Raw genomic sequence first — 22,267 nt, forward strand, 5'->3', positions numbered from 1 at the left:
ATTGTTGAACATGACTGCCACATTGGTCCATTGGTCCATGAGCAGGGTAAAACATCTGCTGCCCAGTGCCGTATTGCCTCAACTATTGCCTGAGCCTCCTTCTCTGCTGAACTTCAGGGCCCTGGAGGATGTAGGAGAAAAAGACAATAGGACAGCTTGCCTGATTAAGAGTGGCAGCCAGGTCAAAATCAGAAGCATCGCTCATCCACAACATAAGTTGCAGCTTTCATAATGTCCTCCTTTATGCAGCAGAAGGCTACCTATACTTCATTTGTAAGAAAGGAGGTGGACTTGATAAGGGGCAAGCTTTATCTGCATAATTTGAAAGCCACTGGACGTAATAAGAAAAGAACCCCAGGCACCTTTTCAAGGCCTTGAGGCTGTGGGGAAGGGGGTGATCTAGCAGAGGCCATTTTCCATTACTCAGTGAAGAATGGCCAGTCAGGTAGTGCAGAAAACACACTTATCCTTATATGGCAGATTCAGGTGTTTGGCGGTGGTGAGGAATTTCTCGAGGTTCGTGTCATGGTCTTGCAGGTCGTGGCCTCAGATCATGATGTTACTCAGAAATGGGAAGGTGGCGTGCAGGTTATTTTGGCCTACCATCCAGCCAACCTCCCATTGGAAGACACTGCAGGGGACCCCAAGGAAGTGGTAGAGGCGGCCGTCTGCCTCGAAAGCTGTGTACTGACGATCCTCGGCGGATGGGGAGTTGGTGGTAAGCGATTTCAGGTCTATTGTGGAGAACACATAAAACTGGGTGATCTGGTTAGCCATATCTGCAATGCGAGGGAGGGGGTATGCATCCAGCTGCGTGTAGCGATTAATGGTTTGACTATAGTTGATCACCATTCTGCATTTACCCCTACTTTTGAAAACCACTACCTAGGCTTTCCAAGGGCTGGTGCTAGCCTCAAAAATCTCCTCATCCAGGAGTCGTTGTACCTCCGCCTTTATAAACACCCTATCCTTCTCACTGTATCACCTGCTCTTTGTAGCGACTGGCTTATAGTTGGGGGTAAGATTGGCGAACAGTAATGGGGGTTAATGCAGAAGTTAGAGAGACTGTGCATCGGTTGGGCCAGCAGGGGAGGGGGAACCAAGCAGCTGGTTAAGGAACTGCAGGTTGTTGACCGTGAGGGGTGGGAGAGGGCTGTCGTATTGTATAATGACACTCTTTAAGTGGCATTGGAAGTCTAGCCCCAACATTATTGTGCTCAGAGCTGTGGCATAATGAGAAGCGAAAAGTCTCTATATGTTGTGCCCCATGGTTAGCTTCACCATAGTGTAGCTATGGATTTCTGCAGAGTGAGACATTGAGGCTAGGGCCACTTTGTCGGCGACTGGTTTAGCCTCAAGGGAGTAACGTTGCATTGTGTCTGGATGAGTAAAGCTCTCAGTGCTCCCACTATCAAAAAGGCATTTAATCCCCTGGTCGTTGATGGTGATGTCTATCATCGAGCAGGTGAGTTAGTGAGGGCTGTTCTGGTCCAGTACCGCCAAAGCCAGGGTCGGTCCGTGGTCCAACCCGCTCTGAGTCTCTATCAAGGGGCATTACGGCAGCACCCACGCAGTGGTGAGGGTCTCCCCGGAAGTCGGCAGTGTCCAAGATGGTGGCCCCATGTTGCGGTGTGGTCGTCTCTGGAAGATACCAGCATCCAAGATGGCTGCTGCCATACTGCACATGTGGTGGTGCTGGAGCTGGAGGGCTGTGATTGGTGTACTCTTGCGTAATGACCCTTCCTCCTGCAGTTGGAGCATGTCACATCTCTTGCTGGGCAGCATTTTCAGGGATGTTTTGCCTGGTCGCATTGTGAGACAATGGCTCCCAGTGTGGGCTTGTTAATCGGGTGCGGTAGTGGACTGATGGCATGTGGACCCACGTCCCAGGATGACGACCCCGAGCAGTGTGCGATCTCCAGCAACTTTGCAAGATCAGTCGCGCCTTTTAAGTCTAACTTACTCTGCTTGAATAACTGCTGGTGCATATAATCAGACCTGATTCCTGCAACATTGGCGTCCCGGATCATGTCCTCCGTCTTTTGGGCGGCTGATATTGCCTGGAAGTTGCACACCCTCGTGAGTTCTCGCAGGGCCTAGAGGAACTCAATGCCTGATTCGCCCGGTCGCTGTCGGTGGGTGGCTACCTTATGTCTGGCATTTATGTCGTTAACTTTCTCCTTGTATTGCTTCTTGAGTACATCCATTGCTTCCACATACGTGGTGGTGTCCCTGATCATTGGGAATACTTGGGGTGTCCGACCCGGGAGAAGAGAAGATGAAGACTGTTTGCGTTGTGGCCAAGATGCCAGCTGAGTTTTGAAGGAAGACCTCGTAACAATGTAACCAGAGTTCAAAGCTGTCTGAGGCATCTGGTGACTGTAGATTGATCTCTAGCTTGTCGGGTTTCAGGAGTTGGTCTTTGGAGCATTAAAGGATGAGAGAAGACTTGATCAAGGTCTACAAGATTATGAGATGCAGAGATAGGATGGAGAGCCAGCACCTGTTTCCCAGGGCAAGATCAGCAAACACCAGAAGACATATTTACAAATCTAAGGAAGTTTAGGGGAGTCATCGGGGTACTTTTTTTTTAAACACAGAGTTGTGGGTGCCTGGAATGCCTTGTGATGGAGGTTGAAATATTAGGACATTTAAGAGACTTTTAGACACATGGATGAAAGAAAAATAGAGGGTTATGGGGTAGGGAGAGTTTAGTACTTTTTTTTGGAAGGAATATATGGTCAGCACAACATAGAGAGCCAAAGGGCCTATAATGTGTTGTACTGTTCTATGTTCTAAAGACAGCAAATGATGTATACTACATGTCATATTGCCTTTTCCTGTATTGAAATAATGTAGAGCTGAAGAATATCTTGATTAATAATACAAGTAGCTGAGGATTAAAGATAAAAGAGAACAATTATTGGAAGCAGATATGTTGTCTTGGTGCTATCTTTACAGAAAATTTCACAGTATAAATTGAAACAGTGATGCAACAAATACTTAATCTCAACTCCCATAAATGGTGCTGAATAATGGAAATAATTTTGTGGTGCTGATGGGTTCATTATTGAGAATACAAGCTGGCTTTTTATGAAGAGTGTATCAATGTTCATGATATAGTAATTATGGTGTGTATCAAGTTCAAGTTTATCATCCTCTGATAATTGTACAAGTACAACCTGAGGAAACAACTTCTGGACCTCAGTTTAAAAAGATGCAACCACACATCCGGATATAACACACATGAAAAATGTGCAGTCATTTAGAGCAAGCAGACAGATGATTGGTAGAGGTATGAGTAGGTGACCTGTTTTAAACAGCCAGAAAGTGTTTAAAAGTCAGTTGGAGCAAGCAGGCAGGAGGAGGTGTGAGCAGGTGACCTTTTATAAACACCATAAAAGTGAGGAACTGTGTAGCGATCTGGTCTTCGTCAGGGTGGTTGGCAAGAACAGGCAAGAGGCAAGGTGAATATATTAATTCAACACTTATTAGTGTTAATAGATTATTGATTACGACTGTAGGGTTAGTACTCTCTGTCGAGTGTCAGAGGTGGGGTCCCTGGGAGGCTCCAAGCCTCACTGATGCCCACATCTGGGACAGGTTCACTGAGGTGCAGCTCCCAGGAGAGCAGGTTAAGGAACGAGAGCTGTAGCATGATGAGGGAGAGCGAGGAAGTGATAAAATGGAACCACAGGGAGTACATAGAGAAAACCTATCCGGCCATCCCCCTCAGCAACAGTTTATTGTTTTGGATAGTATTTGGTGGGGGGGGGGTGGGAAGGGGGATGACCTGACAGAGGACTGACCATATTTCTGTCATGGAGAGGGTGAAGAAGGATGCAGTAGTGATGAGATTCCATTGTGGGGAGAAGAGACAGGAGATTGTGTGAGCAAGATAAAGCCATCTGGATGGTATGTTGCCTCCCTGGTGCCAAGGTGCTGTTGTCTCAAATCAGGTCCAAAAGTCTTGGTACAAGTTGGTACCAATGAGATAGATTACAAAAGTCAGGAGGTCTTGAAGAGGGAATACAGGGAATTATTGAAGCTAAGAAGCAGGACCTCCAGGGTGGTAATCTCAGGCTTATTGGCTGTGCCATATGCCAGTGAGGCAAAAATAGCGAGATCAGGCAGATCAATGCATGGCTGAGAAACTAGTGCAAGGTGCAGGGCTTCAGATTTTTGGATCTTTTGGGGACGATACGACCTATACAAAAAGGTTGGGTTACACTTGAACCCAATGGGGACCAGTATCCTGTTGGGCAGGTTTAATATTGCTTTTTGGAGAGTTTAAACTTATTTGGCAGGGGGATAGGAACTTGGGCTGAAGAAGGGGGAAACAGCAGTAAAGTGAAAATAGCATCCAGCAAGGATGACAGGTAGGCAAAGAGACAAAATAACAGAATGACAGAGACACATTGCATTCAAAAACTGGTCTGAAGATGTACTTAAATGCACACAGCACTAGAAACAAGGTGGATGATCCTGCAGTACAGCTACAGTTTGGAGGGTATGATGCTGTGGCCATTACTGACTCATGGCTAAAGAATAAATATCATTAGGAGCTGAACGTCCAAGGATACACCGTGTACTTTTCAAGGATAGGCAGGGAGATAGAGAGAATGGCGTGGCTCTGCAAAGAAGGGACATAGGATCAGAAGAGGTAGAGTCCTTGTGGATTGATGATAAAGGTAAAAAGACACTAATGGCAGTTATATACAGGCCCCCAACAGCACCCAGGATGTGGATTACAAAATATAGTTGGAAATAGATCGGGCATGTCAGAAGGACATTGTGATCATTATGGGGGATTTTAACATGAAAGGAGATTGGGAAGGTCAGGTCATTTTGGGATCTCAGGGAAGAGAGGGAGTTTGTGAAGGGCCTACGGGATGGCTTTTTGGAGCAGCTTGTTGATGACCCCCACCAGGGGGGTGGCTGTTCTGGATTGGGTGCTGGGTAATGAATCAGAGGTGGTTAGAGAGCTTAAGGTAAAGGGACCCTTCAGAGGCAGTGATCGCAATATGATTGAGTTCACTATGAAATTTGTAAAGGAGAGGTTAGATGTGTTGGTATTTTAGTGGTGTAAAGGAAATTACAGTTGCATGAGAGAGGAACTGGGCAAAATCGATGAAGGAAAATCACACTAATGGGGAAGACAGCAGATCAGCAATGGCTGGAGTTTATGCATGAAATGAGGAAAATGTAGGACAGATACATACCAAAAAGAAAGAAAATTGTGAATGGAAAAAATGAGAAAATTGTGGCTGATGAGGAAAGTTAAAGTAAAAGGGAGGGCATACAAGGAAGCAAAAATAAGTGGGAAGATAGAGGACTGGGAAACTTTTAAAAACTTGAGGAAGACAACTAAGAAGGTGATTAGGAAGGAAAAGATGAATTATGAAAGGAGGTTTGCAAGTAACATCAAAAAGAATACTAAAGCTTTTTGTTAATATATAATGAGTAAAAGTGGCCAAAGTAGACATAGGACTGATAGCAAATGACACTGGAGAAATTGTAATGGAAGACATGGAGATGGCAGAGGAATTGAATGAGGATCAGTCTTCTTTGTGGAAGACATTAGTGGCTTCTCAAAAGAGAATCGAGTGCAGTCAAGATCATGAGAGAGAAGATACTTGGGAAGCTTAATAGTCTAAGGGTAGATAAGTCTCCCAGTCCGGATGGAATTCTCCCTTAGTTCTGAAGCAGGTAACTGTAGAGATTGTGAAGGCTTTGGTAATAATCTCCCAAGAATCAATGGAGTAAATTCCATTGGTTCCGGTGGACTGGAGGATTATGAATGTTACTCCACTGTTTAAGAAGGGAGCTAGGCAGCAGAAAGAAAATTATAGTCCTATTAACCTGACGTTGGTGGTTGGGAAGCTGTTGGAGTCAATTGTCAAGGATGAGATTATGGAATATCTGGAGGTGCATGAAAAGATAGGCCCAAGTTAGCATAGTTTCCTAAAGGCAAATCATTCCTGACAAACCTATGCAATTTTTTCAAAGAGATCTCAAGCAGATAGACAGGGGAGATGCAGTGGATGTTGTGCATTTGGACTTTCAAAAAGCCTTTCACAAGGTGCCACACGTAAGGCTGATAAACAAGAAGTGAGCCCATGGAATTACAGGAAGGATACTTGCATGGATAGAGCATTGGCAGGTCAGCAGGAAACAGAGAGTAGGTATAGAGAGATCTATTCTGGTTGGCTACTGGTTACCAATAGTGTTCTGCAGGGGTTGGATTGAGGACTGCTTCTTTTTACATTGTATATAAATGACTTGGCTTATGGAAGAGATGGATTTGTGGCTAAATTTGCAGATTATAGAAAAAGAGGTGGTAGCGGAGGTGATGTTGAGGATACCAAAAGGCTGCAGAGAGACTTTTATAGTCGAGGAGAATGGGCAAAGAGGAGGCAGATGAAATATGATGTTGGAAAGTGTATGGTCATGCAATTTGGTAGAAGAAATAAATAGGCAGATGATTATTTAGAAGAGGAGAAAATACAAAGTTCCGAGGTGCAAAGGGACTTGGGAGTCCTTGTGCAGGATACCTGAAAGGTTACCTCAAAGTTGAATTGGTGGCGAGGAAGCCAGTGCAATGTTGGCATTTATACCTCAAAGAATAGGATATAACAGCAAGGATGTTATGTTGAGACTATAAAGTACTGGTGAGACCTTACTTGGAGTACTGTTTTGGGCACTGTATTTGATGTGTTGGCATTGGAGAGGGTTCAGAGGAGAGTTACAAGAATTACCTTTGCTTCATTAGGTTCAGTAAAAATCTATTCCTCCCTCCTGGGACGAATACTTTCAGAACAGCTGGATATCTCAAAACAAATGCATAGCCTTTTTTCCACAATACATCTTTAACATGATTAAACTCCTTTATCTTTTCAAACAAGTCAAAACTTGTATCTGGATTTTAAAAAATCTTATTTCCATTCTAAATCAAAGGTGATTGTCTTTCTTTAGCTTGTTTCACAACCAACTCCAATATCTTCTCTCTTACTTCACGTCGAAGGAATCTGACAAGTATTGGATGGGACCTTTGGTCAGGCTGAGGTTTAGGTCTCAATGCTCTATGGATTCGTTCTATCTCTAAATCCCCTTGAAATGCAGCCTGGCCCAAAGATTCCGGTATCCACCATTGCAGAAATTTCTTCAAGTCTTGACCCTCATCCCCTTCAAGTCCAACAATATGGATATAATTCTGTCTACTGAAATTTTCCAAAAATTCTCTCTTTTGCATTGACTGATCGTGCTTTACAGCTGCTTCTGCTTGTACTTTCTTCATTTGATCTTTCAGATTTTGAATCTCGAATTAATTCCCTTTAATTTTTCCATCCACTATTTCAAATCAGGTGTCCACCTGTTGTATTAATCTTTCCATCTTATCACCATTCTTCCTTACTTCATCAGTTAACACTTCCACGGATTGTCGAAAAAAATCTATCATTTGCTTCAATTCACCAGAAGATAAAGAAGCTTCTGCACCTTTTTCTATTTTTTTCTTGATTGTAGGTCATTCTTGTTCTTTGTTTTTCCAGGTCTTCTTCTTGATCACTGGAGCTGTGGGTGACTGGAATCTTTTTAAAAATTTCCTCTTTTTTTTGTGCTCTGCGCATGCGTGACTCCTCGTGCATGCGTAGAGTAATTTCTTCACACGATGTCACGGCCATTGTCGGGGAAGACCTTGTGCAGCAGTGTCCAAGGTCTCCCCGGCTTCTGGCCTCTCTCCTTTGGATCCTACCTTATGGATAGCTCCAGGATCCTTTCTTAAGGTCAGCCACTCTTCCTTTTCTTGTTCCTTTTCTTGTACAACAGTAACTCCTTTATCCTTTCGTGGCATTTTTGATGTCTTCTATGTGTTCTTTCATATATTTTCTGTAACTTTTATAACCTTTTTTGTCACTTTTTCTCAACTTTTTTTGAGGAGACCAGGGATTATCAGTCTAACCCCACGTCATCACGTGGAATGCCCATTGTTAAAATTTCCTTGTGTTCATTTGAATATATATAATGCCTCTTACATTGATTTCTTTATCTGAGCAGGTGGGTTAAGAGAAGAAAACAATGATGATCGTGTCTTACAGTGTTGTATGCAATACCAGCAGTTGTACCCTCATGCACATGTACTTCTTTGCAGGTAAGACTGCCAATAAATCCATTGCTAGATTATTTCTGACAAAATGTGGAAATTTGTTGAAAGAAATAGAGAGAATATTATTTGTTCTGATTCACCACCCTCCACCCGCCTGGAGTCCCAGAGATCAACCTGTCAGAAGTGTATAAAATTATGAGAGCCACAGGCAGTTGGTGTTTTTCCGAGCTAAAAATGTCACAACTATAGGACATAGATTTAAGGTGGGGGGGGGGGGGGGGAATTTTAAAGAAGATTTGAGGTAAGTTTTTTTTTAATACAGGGAGTAGTAATTGCCTGGAACATGCTGCCTTTGGAAGAGGTGGAAGAGATATAATAGGAACAAGGCATTTAGATAGGCAGTGAAACAGGCTGGAATGGAGAGATATGGATCACGTAAGGGCAAGAATGCTGAATTGGCGTAGTGATTGTCAAGACAATGTGGGGTTGAATGGTCGGTTCTATGCTGAATTGTTTGATGTAACATCTCTTTTTTGAAAACTATTTATAATTTTAAAATACATATATATATATAAAAAACAAACAAAAAAGACAAACAAATAAACAAAACCACCCTCCCCCACCCATAGCAGACCCCTCAAGGGGAGCAAAAAACCCCCAAATATCAGTTAATTATATACGCTGTGTAATATGTTATGCAAATTATATGTTATTTTCTCCATATAATTACAGGGAGTGTGTATTTCTGCCAGCGGGTTATATTTAATTCCACATTATCTTTCCATGAAATCGCAATACATTTCCGCGCTACTGCTAATGCTAAACAAACAAATGCCATCTGAAACTCGTCCAACCCTAAACCAGTAACTAAAGATAGAGTATAACCCAACAAAAAAATTAATGGATCCAATGGTAATTTAATCTTCAATAATTCTTCCAAAAAGATTAAAAAAATTTTCCACAATGGTTGAACCTTGTCGCAAGATCAAACTACGTGTACAAATGTTCCAGTATGAAGTCCACACCTAAAACATAAATCTGAATTACTAAAATCAGATCTTTTTAACTTCTTGAGAGTCAAGTATAACTGATGTAAAAAATTACATTTAACTAAAATATATCTTACATTAAGTAATTTAGTCACACTATCTTGACACATAACTTCCCATTCCTCCTTAGATATATCAAAAGATAAATCTTCTTCCCAATTAATTCTGGGTTTACTTAAACTGGATTTATTCATCTTGTAACATCTGAGCACATAAAATCCAGTACAGGTTGAGTACCCCTTATCTGATGATCTGAAAACTGAAAAAATTCAAAAACCAAAATGCTCCAACATGATGTTACAAGTGGGGGAAAATATTCAACACCTGACTTGCCCATGTGGGGCTCTGACACTGTGTTGGTGCCAGTTCGATTACAATAACAGTTTTTAAAAAAAAAATGTTTGCTTTTGGTTGGGAAGATGCCAAATGGAGCTGGGTCCAAGTCTTCAGCATTGGCTGCAGCCGGATTTTGTGATGGTGACTCCATTTTCAACATTGGGTGCAGTGCTGTCCACATCGAAGAAGTCGCCTCAGGCTCCTGGGCAGGAGCAGTGACCGTAGTTGAGGACCGACAACAGGGAGGTGTCAGGACTGGCAGTGGGAAGGTGGTTGGGGACTGGCAGCTGCGGTGTGGAGGTATCAGTACTGGTGGTGGTGGGGAAGAGCAGTGGGGAGGTGTTGAGACCAGCGATGTTGGGGAGGTGCTCTTCTTTTGTAAGCAGAGCTCATTTCTTTTTTGGTAAGTATTAAACATTATTTCATGTGAATTTTCAACTTGTGTCAATATGTCGGTGCTCAAAAAGCCTGCTGTTGTTTGCTGATGTGTTTAACCACTGATGCAGATATTCTGTTGATGCTACTGTGCTGCTTAGTTTTTTTTGTTCCAAAATCCATAAAAACTGAAAAACACCTGGTCCGAAGAATTTCAGATAATGGGTACTCTACTTGTACAGTTGAGAGAGTTACTAAGATGAATTCTTTCTTTTATGAACTAAGTTATGGAATTGTATAAAACATGTTTATTCCCCAGGAAGCTGATGCATGTAGTTCCCAACTTCATTATAGGAAAAGATGTGATTATAATAAATTTGGCTTTGCAGGAAGTTTGGATACACTATATAACTCTTTTGTTGCAAAGATTTTGCCTCTAAATTAAACCCAAGAGACTAAAGTAAAATGGATAGGAAAGACCTACAGTATTAAAACAAAAAAAATCAATAATGCAAGTGCGGTGGTACACCACCAGCCTATTGCAGGGGGCAACCTCTGTACCTGCAAGAGTGTAAAGGGGATAGGACAACACCTGGCCGGCCAGCTGTCAATCACCCTCCAGGATATAAGCCTGCGCAGACCTCCTGAGGCCTCACTCAAGGTTGCTGCCGCCACAGCCAGCATGGCTCTGTGGAAGTCTTTGTGGATTAAAGCCTGTTATACAGTTTTTTTTCTTTGTGTGTGTGTCTGATTCTGGCTCACAGTGCACCACAGCAAGATTATAGATTGCAAGTAATTGCTAGGAGGGATGTTAAGGATAAATTTATTCAGCAGGGGTTGAAGGTCTGCAACTGCCTGAAGGTTTTGCAGAAGTAAAATCACCTGAAAGAAGTAAAACAATTAATTTAATTTTTTGAGTTTATTTATGTTTTTAAAATTTGTTTAAACAGTTGTTTTTTGCTTTTGAATGCCAGAAATAGGTTCTTGATAGCTTTGACAGTGAGCTAGGTGAGGGACAGGAATTGGTTTCATTCAAGCTGTTTTGAAGGCAGGGCTTTTTCTTTCCTCTCCCATTGCAGGGCTCCACAGAAACAGGTTGAGCAGGCTTCTTCTACAAGTTCCCCCACAAGGAAATCTGATGATGTGGGTGGGAATCTTGGTTTGGCATTTGAAAACATGGGCAGAACACTTTGCCTTCAAATTCTGTTTTTATTGTAAACGTCCTCTTGGTTCAGCTAAAAAAAAATTGTTGTACATAAAAGCTTGTGAACAATCAAATGGATAAATCCTTCATTCAATGAATTAACCAGGCCTTTCCAACTAAATGATATTCATTTGCAAGAATAAACAAGTTCTTCTGAAAATCAAAACATTTCAATCTTTCACCATTTGTCTTCTATTTTTTGTACTAAAGTGGATGACTTCATATTTCACTTTGGCTGTCTAACCCACCCACCCGGCCAAGCCTTCCTGACTTTTCACAATTCACACTATCATCCAGCTTTGTGTCATCAGCATACTTGTATAAATTGCACTTTGCCCCCTTTGTGAAGGACATGGACCCTTGCATCTCTTTGAAATGAAAACATACATTTAAATATACAAAGATGCTCCTCATTTTAATGAAATCATTCAATTAATGCCTAATACCTTGGAACATTGATGTCATTGATGGAGTAAGTTGGACCTTGAAGACTGCATTTGGAAAGCAGTAGTAAACTGTTGATCCTAGTCTGAGCTCAGATAAAGTGTTATGCAAGTACAGTACTTACTGTTTTGTTCCTTCATTCCAAAAGAAATTGACTGCCTTGAATGGAAATTTGTTAAATATGTGAGATTAATCATTTTTGCCATTTTTTTTTTTTACACAAGTTTACTTTCTATTGAATGATAGTCAGGAATATATTTGGAGCTAAGTCTGGCAAATATCATTAATGTGGCACAGGTTGTATAATGCAGTTATAGATTTTTGACTTGCAATATTGCTGCAGTATCTATATTTCAAAAAGCACTTTATTTCTTGTAAAGGGTTTCTGGGACTTCTGTTTGGGTTAGCGAAAATGGGATTGTATTACACAAATGCAAACTTGATTCATAATGATGAGTTTCTCTCCTACAGTGATGACAAAAACCTTTGCAGTAAAGCCCTGGTAAGCAGTGTCAAGGCTGTGAGGAAAAATGATCTCTTGAATGAATTGAAAAATTTGAAATCTGTCAGAGATGACACAAATATTCAGGATCTTAATATGTTCAGTCAACCTCAATCAGGTTAGTTGGTCTATTTTATTTCACTTAATGCATAATAAGCATAGAGGTTGCTCTTCACACTAGCCTTTTTTTTCATAAATCCTAACTTGTGCAAAATTTCACCATTTCTACTGTCTCGGTAAGTTATAATTGCCTATGATTTTAGTACTTATTGAACTTCTTTGGGGGCCAAAGGCATTTAAGAGTGGCACGGTTAGCGCAACACTGTTACAGTGCCATTGGCTGGGGTTTGAATCCAGTGCTGTCTGTAAGGAGTTTGTACGTTCTCTCCTTGTCTGTGTGTGTTTCCTCCCACCCTTCAAAAAGCACTGGGTGGTAGGTCAATTGGGTGCAATTGGGCAGCATGGGCTCGACAGCCAAAAGGGCCTGTTAATGTGTTGTATGTCTAAATTTAAATTATTCTGTTAGACAAGGAAGTAAACAATAAATCATGAAAAAAATATGGGGACCGCTGATACAAAATCGGAGTCAGTTGTGTTGCATGACTAGGACTAGGGTTAAAATTCTTTCCTTGAAGCTGAAAAAAAATTTGGAATTGGAATGGACATCAAATTATCATGGTCCACATAAAAACCAATGAGCTAGATAGAAATAGAAATGAAGCTCTGCATAGAAGTGGTTCTCAACATTTTATTCCAGCACTCACTTTAAGTAATTTCTTGCCAACCATAGATTATCTATGCCATAGGTGTTGTGTGGTTGGTAAGGGATTGCTTCAGATGGTATGTGAGTGGGGAAAAAAAAGTTTAAAAGGTTTGAAGAGTTGGGGCTGAGTTCAAGTAAAACCCTCAAAGATGAGAACCTCTGGAGTATTACCTGATCCATGTGCAGAATGCTCAAGAGGTAAGTAGTTTAAATGTATGGCAGTGATCTGAGATGCAGACCCTTTCCTTTCAGAGATAATTATGCTATTTCTGGGAGGAGAGAACTCTTGCATGGGGATGGCTTCACTTATTTTGGGCTGGAACCAGTGTTTTTGTACGTGTATATTGGGAAAAATAGAATGGTTGACAGTTCCTTGGGGAAGAGTCAACTTAATATAAAATTATTTTTAAAAAGTTTTGTGTATAAATAAGAAAAGCAAACCAGGAAGGGATCAAGAATCTAACAAAATTAAAAGGTGTTGGTAATGTATGAAATTCAGATTTATTGTCAGAGTACATACATCACTTACAACCCTAAGATTCTTCATCCTGCTGGCTAGGCAGAATGGCCACTTATTGATAGTGCAAATAAAACTGACAAAGAAATGTAAACAAAATATGCAATACAGAGAGAGAGAGGGGAAAAAAATCAATAAGAGTCGTTAAGTAAGTCCCTGATTGAGTTTGTTGTTGAGGAGTCTGATGGTGGGGAGGTAGCAGCTGTTCCTGAACCCAGTGGTGCAAGTCTTGTAGCACCTATACCTCTTTTCTGATGGGTAACAGTGAGAGCAGAGTGGATGCTGTGGATCCATGATGATTGCTGCTGCTCTCTGACAGCAACATTCCTTGCACATGTTCTCGATGGTGGGTTTTATCTGTGATCTCCTGGGCTGTGTCCACTTCCTTTTGCAGGACTTCATGCTCAAGGGTATTGGTATCCCCAGGCCAGACTGCGATGCATCTAGAAATTTGCCAGGGTTTCTGGTGTCATATCAAACCTCCGCAAACTCTTGAGGAAGTAGAGGCGCTGATGTGCTTTCTTCACTATGCTATTTGTGTGTTGGGTTCAGGAAAGATCCTTCGAGATAATGTGTCCAAAGTGAAGGCGAGAAGTAGAAATAAAGTCAAACAAAAAGGTACTGTATCAAATTAATTGAAGCACAAGAGCACAAAATCAGTGAACCGGTGCGGACTCGAAAGGCCAACATGGCCTGTTTCCGCTCCATAAATGGTTATATGGTTATATGAGAGACGATGTGTGAAGATTTTATTTATAGATGGGACACAAGATTAATAACTGGAGATAGGGATACTCCATTGCTGAAACATTTGATTACAGTATGGGATAAAATAAATGTTGAAATGGGAATGAGGAATAATGTAATTCATAAAATGTCATTGGGACAGAATAGATGTACCATTTATAATGAATAATCAGCTGTTTGACATTTGGTTTTCTAAACGAATTAAGGAAGTAATGGACTGTTTAGAAGAGGGAAAGTTAATGACATTTTATCAATTAAAAATAAATATACGATACAGAATATTTGTTATCATCAAATAAAGGCATATTTACGTGATAAATTAGGTTCAGCAATGTTATTGGCTGAAAGGAGTAAGATAGAAATGTTGACTGGTAATAAATTTGTTAAAAAATTTATTTCAGCTATGTATGCATTATTGCAAAAAGGAATGCGAAAACGAGGAATTAATAGATCTAGGCAGAGGTGGAAAATGGATTTAAATATTAGTATTGGGGAGAAAGATTGGTTAGAGCTCTGTCATCATCGTATGACAAATACAATAAATGTTAGATATAGATTAGTACTATAATTTCTTACATCATTTGTATCTTACCCCACAGATATTACATAGACTGAAATCAGATTTATCAGATACGTGTTTTAATGTAATCAAAAGGCAGGTACTTTTTTATTTACACTCCACTTGGTCATGTTCAAAATTAAGTCAGTTTTGGATAGAACTAGGAGCATTTTTAAAAAGGGTGATAAATTCCCTCAAGATCCGATGATTTTTCCTATGAGGTAATGTATCTGGGATAAGACCAAAAATGACATTTAATTTGTTTCAAAAAGGATGTGAAAATTGCATTAGCAGTTGCAAGAAAATGTATAGCAGTAACGTGGAAATCAGACGCATTTGTGATTGGATAGATGGCATGCTGAAATTCATAGTTGTATACTTCTCAAGGTTACACATAATTTAAGAAACAGATATGATTACTTCTTGAAAATTTGGTGTCCATACTTACAAATTGTAGGTATTTATAAAATCTATCCCCTAGACCTCTGAGAACCTTATCAGCTCCTTGGAGTTGATTAATTAATGTATGATTAAAATATCAAGGTATGTATAATGAAATTATGGACATTTTAATAACCAGATGTGTTCTATCTTTATTTTCTTATTTTTTCTTTATTTTTTTCATTTTTATTTTTTGGGTTTATTATTGGGGAAAGGGGTGGGAGAGATATGAGGGGATTATACATATGATAGACGTATTATTCTTATGTGGTTTGTGATTGATATACTCTGTATTTGGATTAATACATGTGTGGAATTTAAACAAAACATAGAAAATTGAAGAATTTGCAATAAAAGAAAATAGCACAATAGGAAATTAGTAGGTTTTATTTTATAGCTAATGTGTAGAGGTGTTGTTGCCAATGTTGGGAATTAAATATTCCATGATACTTTCAGAAGAGATTGATAAAATGGAGGAGAAGGTCAATAAAATCTGGGATAAGGTTGGGATAAATTCCAACATTGGGGGGAGTTGTCTGTAGGCACTCAAATAATCATGGTAATGCAGGCAGAGATTAAATCCAGAATTAGATATGTGCTTGTTAGCATGTAGTGAGATAGTTTACAAAATCAATACATTGAGGAACCAATTGGGGACAGGATATTATAGATCAAGTGTTGTGCACTGAGAATAATTTTGTAATGAAGATGCCATTAGGAAAGAGTGATGCCAATAAGATGGAATTTTGTTTCAAAATTGAAAGTGATTGAGTTCAGTCAGGTATGAGTTGGCAATGGTAGACTGAGAAACTAACTTGAGTTAAGAGAGTTCATGGTTAGCATTACTTATACATCAATGCACAGTTTCAACAGATAGGTAAACCTTTAGTGACTAATTTTAAAGCACAAAAATCAACAAAAACGTGACCCACCTTGACTAATGAGGTTAAAATATTACAGCAAAGGAAAACCTAAAGAGAGCAAAGATCCTGTGAATTTGAAAAACATTTTGCAAAGGGGGGGCCAAGAAATTGAAAATAAGAGAGTAATGTAACAAGAAACATTTTTTAAAAATCTGAAAGGTTCATTAGATAAGCAAGTGGAAGAGAAAACAAAAATTAAAATGGGTCTATTGTTATTTCTCCAGCAGAAATGATACTGGGGAAAAAGGAACTATTCTGTAATTGCCTACAGAGAACATAGAACATAACAGCACAGTACCACAAAGTTGTACTGAGCTACAGAAACCTACATAACAATCTAAATTTTCACTACCTCACACCCATAACCCCCTATCTTTCTGCCATCCAGGTGCCTGTCTAAAAGTCTTTTAAATGTCCTTTTTATACCAGACTCCGCAACCACCCCTGGCAAGAAATTCTAGGCACCCCCAATGACCCTGGGAATAAGGTACTGGCTGTCCACCCTATCTATGCCTCCCATAATCTTGTAGTCCTTTATGAGCTCTTCTTCTTTGCTCCAAAGAGAAAAGCCTTCACTCTATTAATCTTGCATCATAAGACATGTTCTCTAATCTAGGTAACAGCCTGGTAAATCTTCTCTGCACACTCTCCAAAGCTTCTACATCCTTCCTGTAATGAGTGCAATATTCTAAGTGTGGTCTCATGGGTCTTGAACACAATCCCCTGATTAATGAAGACCACCATACCATCAGCTATCTTAACTACCTTATCAACTTGAGTGGCAACCTTGAGAGATCTAAGGATTTGGAGCCCAAGGTCCCCTGTTCTTCCATACTGTTAAGAATATTGCCTTTAACCTTCGTTTGGCCTTGAAAAATGCAAAACTTCATACTTATCCAGATTGAACTCAATCTGCCACTTTTCCACCCAACTCTGCATACTATCTACATCTTGTTTTAACCTATGACTGCCTTCTACACTATCTACAACACATCCAACCTCCATGTTATCTGCAAACTTGCTAATCCATCACTCTATTTCTTTGTCCAAGTCACATAAAAATCACGAAGAGGAGGGGTCACGGATTGATCCTGGCAGAACTCAACTTGTCACTGACCTCCATGCAGAATATATTCCATCCACTACTACCCTCTGCTTTCTGCAAGCAAGCCAGTTCTGAATGAATGGATCCAAAGCCTCATGACTTTTGAATGCATCTACCATGGCGGATCTTGTGAAAAGCCTTAAGAAAATCCTTATACACCTCATCTCCTGACCTACCTTCATCAATTTCTTTTGTTACTTCCTCAAAAAACTCAATTAGGCTTGTAGGCTCAACCTACCCCTCACAAAGTCATGCTGACTATCTCTGAGAAGACCATAGAACATTACAGCACAGAAACAGGACCCTTTGACCCTGCTAGTCTGTGCTGAACCATTTTTCTGCCTAGTCCCTCTGACCTGTACCAAGTTCATAACCCTCCATACGTCTCCCTTCTGTCCAAATTCTTCTTAAATATTCACTGCTTCAGCTGGCAGCTCGTTCCACACTCCCACCACTCTGTCTGAAAAAGTTCCCCTTCATGTTCCCCCTAAACTTTCCCCATTTAACCCTTAACCCATGTCCTCTGATTTGCATCTCACCTACCCTCAGTGGAAAAAGTATACCTCTGTTTACTCTGTCTATCCCCCCCCTCATAATTTTAAAAAGCTCTATCAAATCTCCTCTCATTCTTCTCTGCTCCAGGGAATTGTTAGAAGCCCTAAAGGACTCATAAACCATCACCAAAACCATGGTTCTTTAAACAAAATTGGTTCTTTAAACAGAATAATAAGATCAATATTTAAGGTATACTATTAAGTTACTTAACCCCCTTCAAATTCTAAGCATGTTTTTTGTGTGTGTATGTGCGTGTGTGTTCAAGATGGTTCTTTTTTCACTGTCCAATCATTTACTGTTCACTTCTCCCAGTTCACTGGTATCGCCAGTTTTCAGTTCTATGCACAGAGTTAAACATTCATTATATTCAACAGGCTTTGGTGCCTTAACTTAAGTTGTTATCAGTCAGGAAGGTTTTTGGAGGGTGCAGGGAGATGTTTTGTTTGTTGGACATGCAAACTGATTTCTTCCAATCGGCAACCAAAGTGTCTTTCCAAAGAAACGTGCCTTTTTCCAGGTTACTGCAACAAGTTCTTCTTTTTTCCTATTTCAGGAGAAACACAACAACCAACCACCACAGAGATTTCGAATAGGCTGAAATTGGAACTCAAAACCCATTTAAAATGAGGTCTATAGCAGGTTTTTCACTTCTGAAGCCTTTCACTGACTGCAGCAGCTTTTATCTCTCTATCTCTTTCTCTCTCTCTCTCTCCTTTTGTCTCTGTCTCTGTCATGTGATGTTTGCTTGTGAAAAATAACCTAAACTACCTAATCTTATTCTCCCTTTTTAAACATATTTTATTAACTTATTCTGTTACAGAACAAAGTCCTAACTTGTTTAATCTTTCCCTTTAACTCAGTTCCTGAAGTCCAGGCAACATCCAAATAAATCTTCTCTGCATTCTTTCAATTTTATTGATATCTTTCCTGTATTTAGGTGACCTGCTTCATCGTTTTTCTTACTGCACTTGTCAAAAATATACAGATGACCATTATGAGCGAATATCTCTGCCTCTTGATTTCCAAGTCAGTGCAGTATTGCACTGGAGCAGTTTTTAAAAAAAAAACTGGCTTGTTTTGCAGCATGTCTTCAGTTGCAGAATACTTGCAAAACGTCCAGCCCAGATAATGGACCTGGCTGTGTTAAAACCTGCGCAGACCAATTGCCTGAGTTTTTGCAGGTATTTTAAATCTCTCATTGCTTTGGTCTGAGGTCCACACCTGCTTTAAGAAGACATCCAAAATACTGGTCCCCTGGAAAAACACGATGATTTGCCTCAATAATTATTGGCAAGTTGTATTTGTGACAACTGTGATTAAGTGCTTTGAGAGGTTGGTTATGGAGCATATCAACCACTGTCTCAGGAAGACCTGGACTCACTTCAATTCACCTATCATCACAACAGGTCAATGGTGCATCCTATCTCACTAGCCCTTCACTCTGTGTAGATCTCCTGGACCACAAGAACACCTACAACAGGTTATTGTTATTGATTACTGCTCTTCATTTAACACCATCATTCCAGCAAGACTACTGTATAACCAAGCTCAGGAATCTGGGACTCTGTTCATCCCTTTGCAACTGAATCCTCTATTTCTCCAGTTGTGATTAGCAATGTCACCACTGATGATCAACCCCAAGGCTACATGCTTAGTCCTCTGCGACATTCCCTTAACAACTCATGCCAAGTTCTTCTCCAACATTATTGATTAATTCGCTGATGACACCACTGTTGGCTGGATAATGGGAAATGATTACTCTAAACATGGGATGAAAATCAAGAACCTTGTGTAGTGCCAGAACAACAGTGTTTCAAAGTCAGCAAGACTAAAAAGCTTATTGTAGACTAGAGGAAGAGGAGGCTGAGGGATCACATACCTGTCTTCATTCATGGGATGCTAGTGGAGATGTTTTAGTTCTTCAAGTCCCTGGCAGCCCACATATCGAGGACCTTTCTTTGGGCCAACACATAGAATTAATTGTAAAAATGGCACACCTATGCCTCTGTGATCTAAGAGGCATGAGGAGATGTGGCACTCTTGAAACATCACATTTTTCTTGTATTAACTGCAATTGTGAATATTTATTTAACTATCCTTTTATATTATCATTTTTTATGCCTGTCCATATTCTGGTAGTTTATACTGTTGTTGTTGGTATATTTTGTGTACTGTCTGGCTGCAGCAAGTAAGAGTTTTGGTGCATCTGTACGTTGTGCTTTCGTTGGTAAGCGTTTATTCCAATTACATCAGCATTGCAGGTATTATGTCATGATTCATGGTCTATGTTTTATTCTGCAAACTGTTTCATGTGAAGTAAATCAAATTGGCTAGAGACTGGTTACTCATGCCTAATAACATTGAAAAGTTTCAAACAATTATTGTCTTTACTGATTTACCATAAACCTGTTATATCTGCTGTGTAAAATTACAGTAATTCCTTAATTTTGGAATAACATACATCTAGGGAAACATCTCATTAGTGACATTTTGTTATTTGGGAAGAATGAGTGCACATGTTTTAGCCAGCGAAGTTTCAAAAACCAAAAACAAATCAAATACCCATTGGCATTGTAAACAAAATTGTTAAGTGGACATTTATTATGTACAAATCAAACAACAGTTTGGTAATAGTGTATTTGGGTGGCAAGAAGTTAAGAGGCACGTGAGCTCAATTCTCCTTTTCTGGTCAACCTGCTTGTGGAATCTTAGAGGGAAAAAAATATATTTTTGTTTTGTCCTGTTTTCTCCCATGCTTTTCCAGACCTTTTAATGCTTTTAGTTTCTGAAACATGCATGCCTTTGTGTGTTCCTAATTTAAGTATGATTTAGTTGAGATTTTTCTAGCTTGGAATTGTGTCTGTTAGTTCTGTCCAAAATATTTTTCCAGAGCTGCTATTTCCTTACTGGAAAATGGGATATATTCCCAGTTTGAGAAGCAATATTAAGAGTAATGGCCAGAAAATTAAAACCAGGAGAAACAGTTTTAGAATCATAGAGTTTTACAGCACGGAAACAGGCCCTTTAGCCCAGCTGTGCGTGCTAACCAAGTTATCTGCTTAAGCTAGTACAATTTGTCTGCATGCAGTGAACTGGGATTCATTGGTAGTGTGTTGTGCTGATGGCTAGCTCCGCCCCCATCTGCTCACATATAACCCTGGTTTTCCGTCTATATCCAGAACCCTTCTGAACATTACTGTGAGACCCTACCCATAATAAGCTAATAAAAGCATTCTCCCTCCAGTTGCGAGAGCTTTCATTCGCGCTACAATTTTATTAGCTTACTCTCTAAACGTTGGAAGCACTACTCAAGCCTTGTTTGCTGCTGATGGACCCTCTGTCCCCTGACGTGGCTGAGGAGTTCACATACTGGCTATACTGCTTCCAGGCCTACCTAAACACGACCAGAAACGTCTACTACACCAATGAACCTCAGGAAGTCCGCACTCGTTTTGAGGGTAGGAATGAAAGGATATGCGCCATCAGGGACTGCACCACATATGACGCTGCCTTCAAGGCGTTGAAGGCTTGGTACCTAGCGAGGCAGCGACTCGCTCTGCATTGCCAAAAGCCAGGAGAGACCATCGATGACTAACTGCTGGATCTGTGAACGCTTGCCAAGAAGTGCAGGTACGAAGCAGTTACAGGACGTGTTCGAGAGTAAGAACTGATCCGGGACACTCCAGTTGTGGGGGTCCGCTCAAGGTACATGAGGCAGTGACTACTCGAGTCAGGAAAGAAGGACCTGGCGAGCCATGTTGAATAGGCCATATCGTTGATCCCTCAACCTCCTCTTCCTCTAGTCCACAATAAAACATAAACTCAAGAATGACAATAAAGACAGTGAGCTCGCTCACCCAGGTGAACCCTTCCAAGGACCTGCTGCTCCTGCTACCCCAGCCCTATCGGCTGTAGCTTCCAGTGCTAGGCAGCACTCCTGTGCTAGGGAGTGGTTTTTCCTGCGGCAATAGCCAATATCCCCGATCTCGTTGCTTGGCTAAAGACTCAGTGTGTTCCAGCTGTGGCAAGAAAGGGCATTGGGTGATGGGTTGCTGCGCAAGGTGAAGCCCAGGGAAGTCCACGGCCTGCACTGCTCCCGGATCGATTCCAGCCCTAAGCTGTCTGCCCCAAATTCACCTGAACCCACTTGCTGCACTACACACAGACAGAGGGTGGCAGTGAGGAAACAGCACAAAAAGGCTCGGTGGCCATCTTGCCGTTACCCAAATTCAAACTCTGTGCCATCATCGTCAGTGGAAGAAGCATGGCGGCCATCTTGTGTCACCTTAAAAGCATGAGCTTGGAGTATTCTGGTCTCCTCCCCTCCCCCTGAGAGATTTGGAATGGAGGGCCCCTAAAATCAGAACTCACATGCAGCCTCTCCACACTGAATATCGACCCCCTACCTCTCTTCCCGAATCTGTCCTCTGACTGCAAACCTATTGCTCTCAAGAGCAGGAGGTACAGCACAACAGACCATGATTTCATAAAGTCTGAGACACAACGTCTATTCGACGAAGGTATCATCGAACCTAGCACCAGCCCGTGGAGAGTGCAAAAGGTAGTGGTAAAAAGGAAAAATAAATCCAGGCTAGTAATTGACTATAGCCAAAGTATTAATTGGTACACACTCAAGGAAGCCT

General features: G+C 40.7%; 1 protein-coding gene across 23 annotated transcripts in view; it reads left to right on the forward strand.

Moving 5' to 3' along the window:
• Window positions 1-22,267, forward strand: part of swt1 (SWT1 RNA endoribonuclease homolog) — a 200,266-nt gene that overhangs the window by 71,767 nt on the left and 106,232 nt on the right. For 22 of the 23 annotated variants that reach the window (XR_011357696.1, XR_011357697.1, XR_011357695.1 and 19 more), the window contains exons 11-13: window positions 8,056-8,149; window positions 11,984-12,132; window positions 13,847-13,912. Coding sequence is in view for 20 of the 23 variants with exons in the window: in XM_069938164.1 (XP_069794265.1) it covers window positions 8,056-8,149; window positions 11,984-12,132; window positions 13,847-13,912 (309 nt within the window). In the remaining 3 variants the exon portion in view is untranslated. The remainder of the gene's footprint in view (window positions 1-8,055; window positions 8,150-11,983; window positions 12,133-13,846; window positions 13,913-22,267) is intronic. The other variant, XM_069938156.1, reaches the window with a different exon arrangement.

This window comes from Narcine bancroftii, chromosome 5, assembly GCF_036971445.1.
Source record: "Narcine bancroftii isolate sNarBan1 chromosome 5, sNarBan1.hap1, whole genome shotgun sequence".
NCBI classification, from domain to species: Eukaryota; Metazoa; Chordata; class Chondrichthyes; order Torpediniformes; family Narcinidae; genus Narcine; species Narcine bancroftii.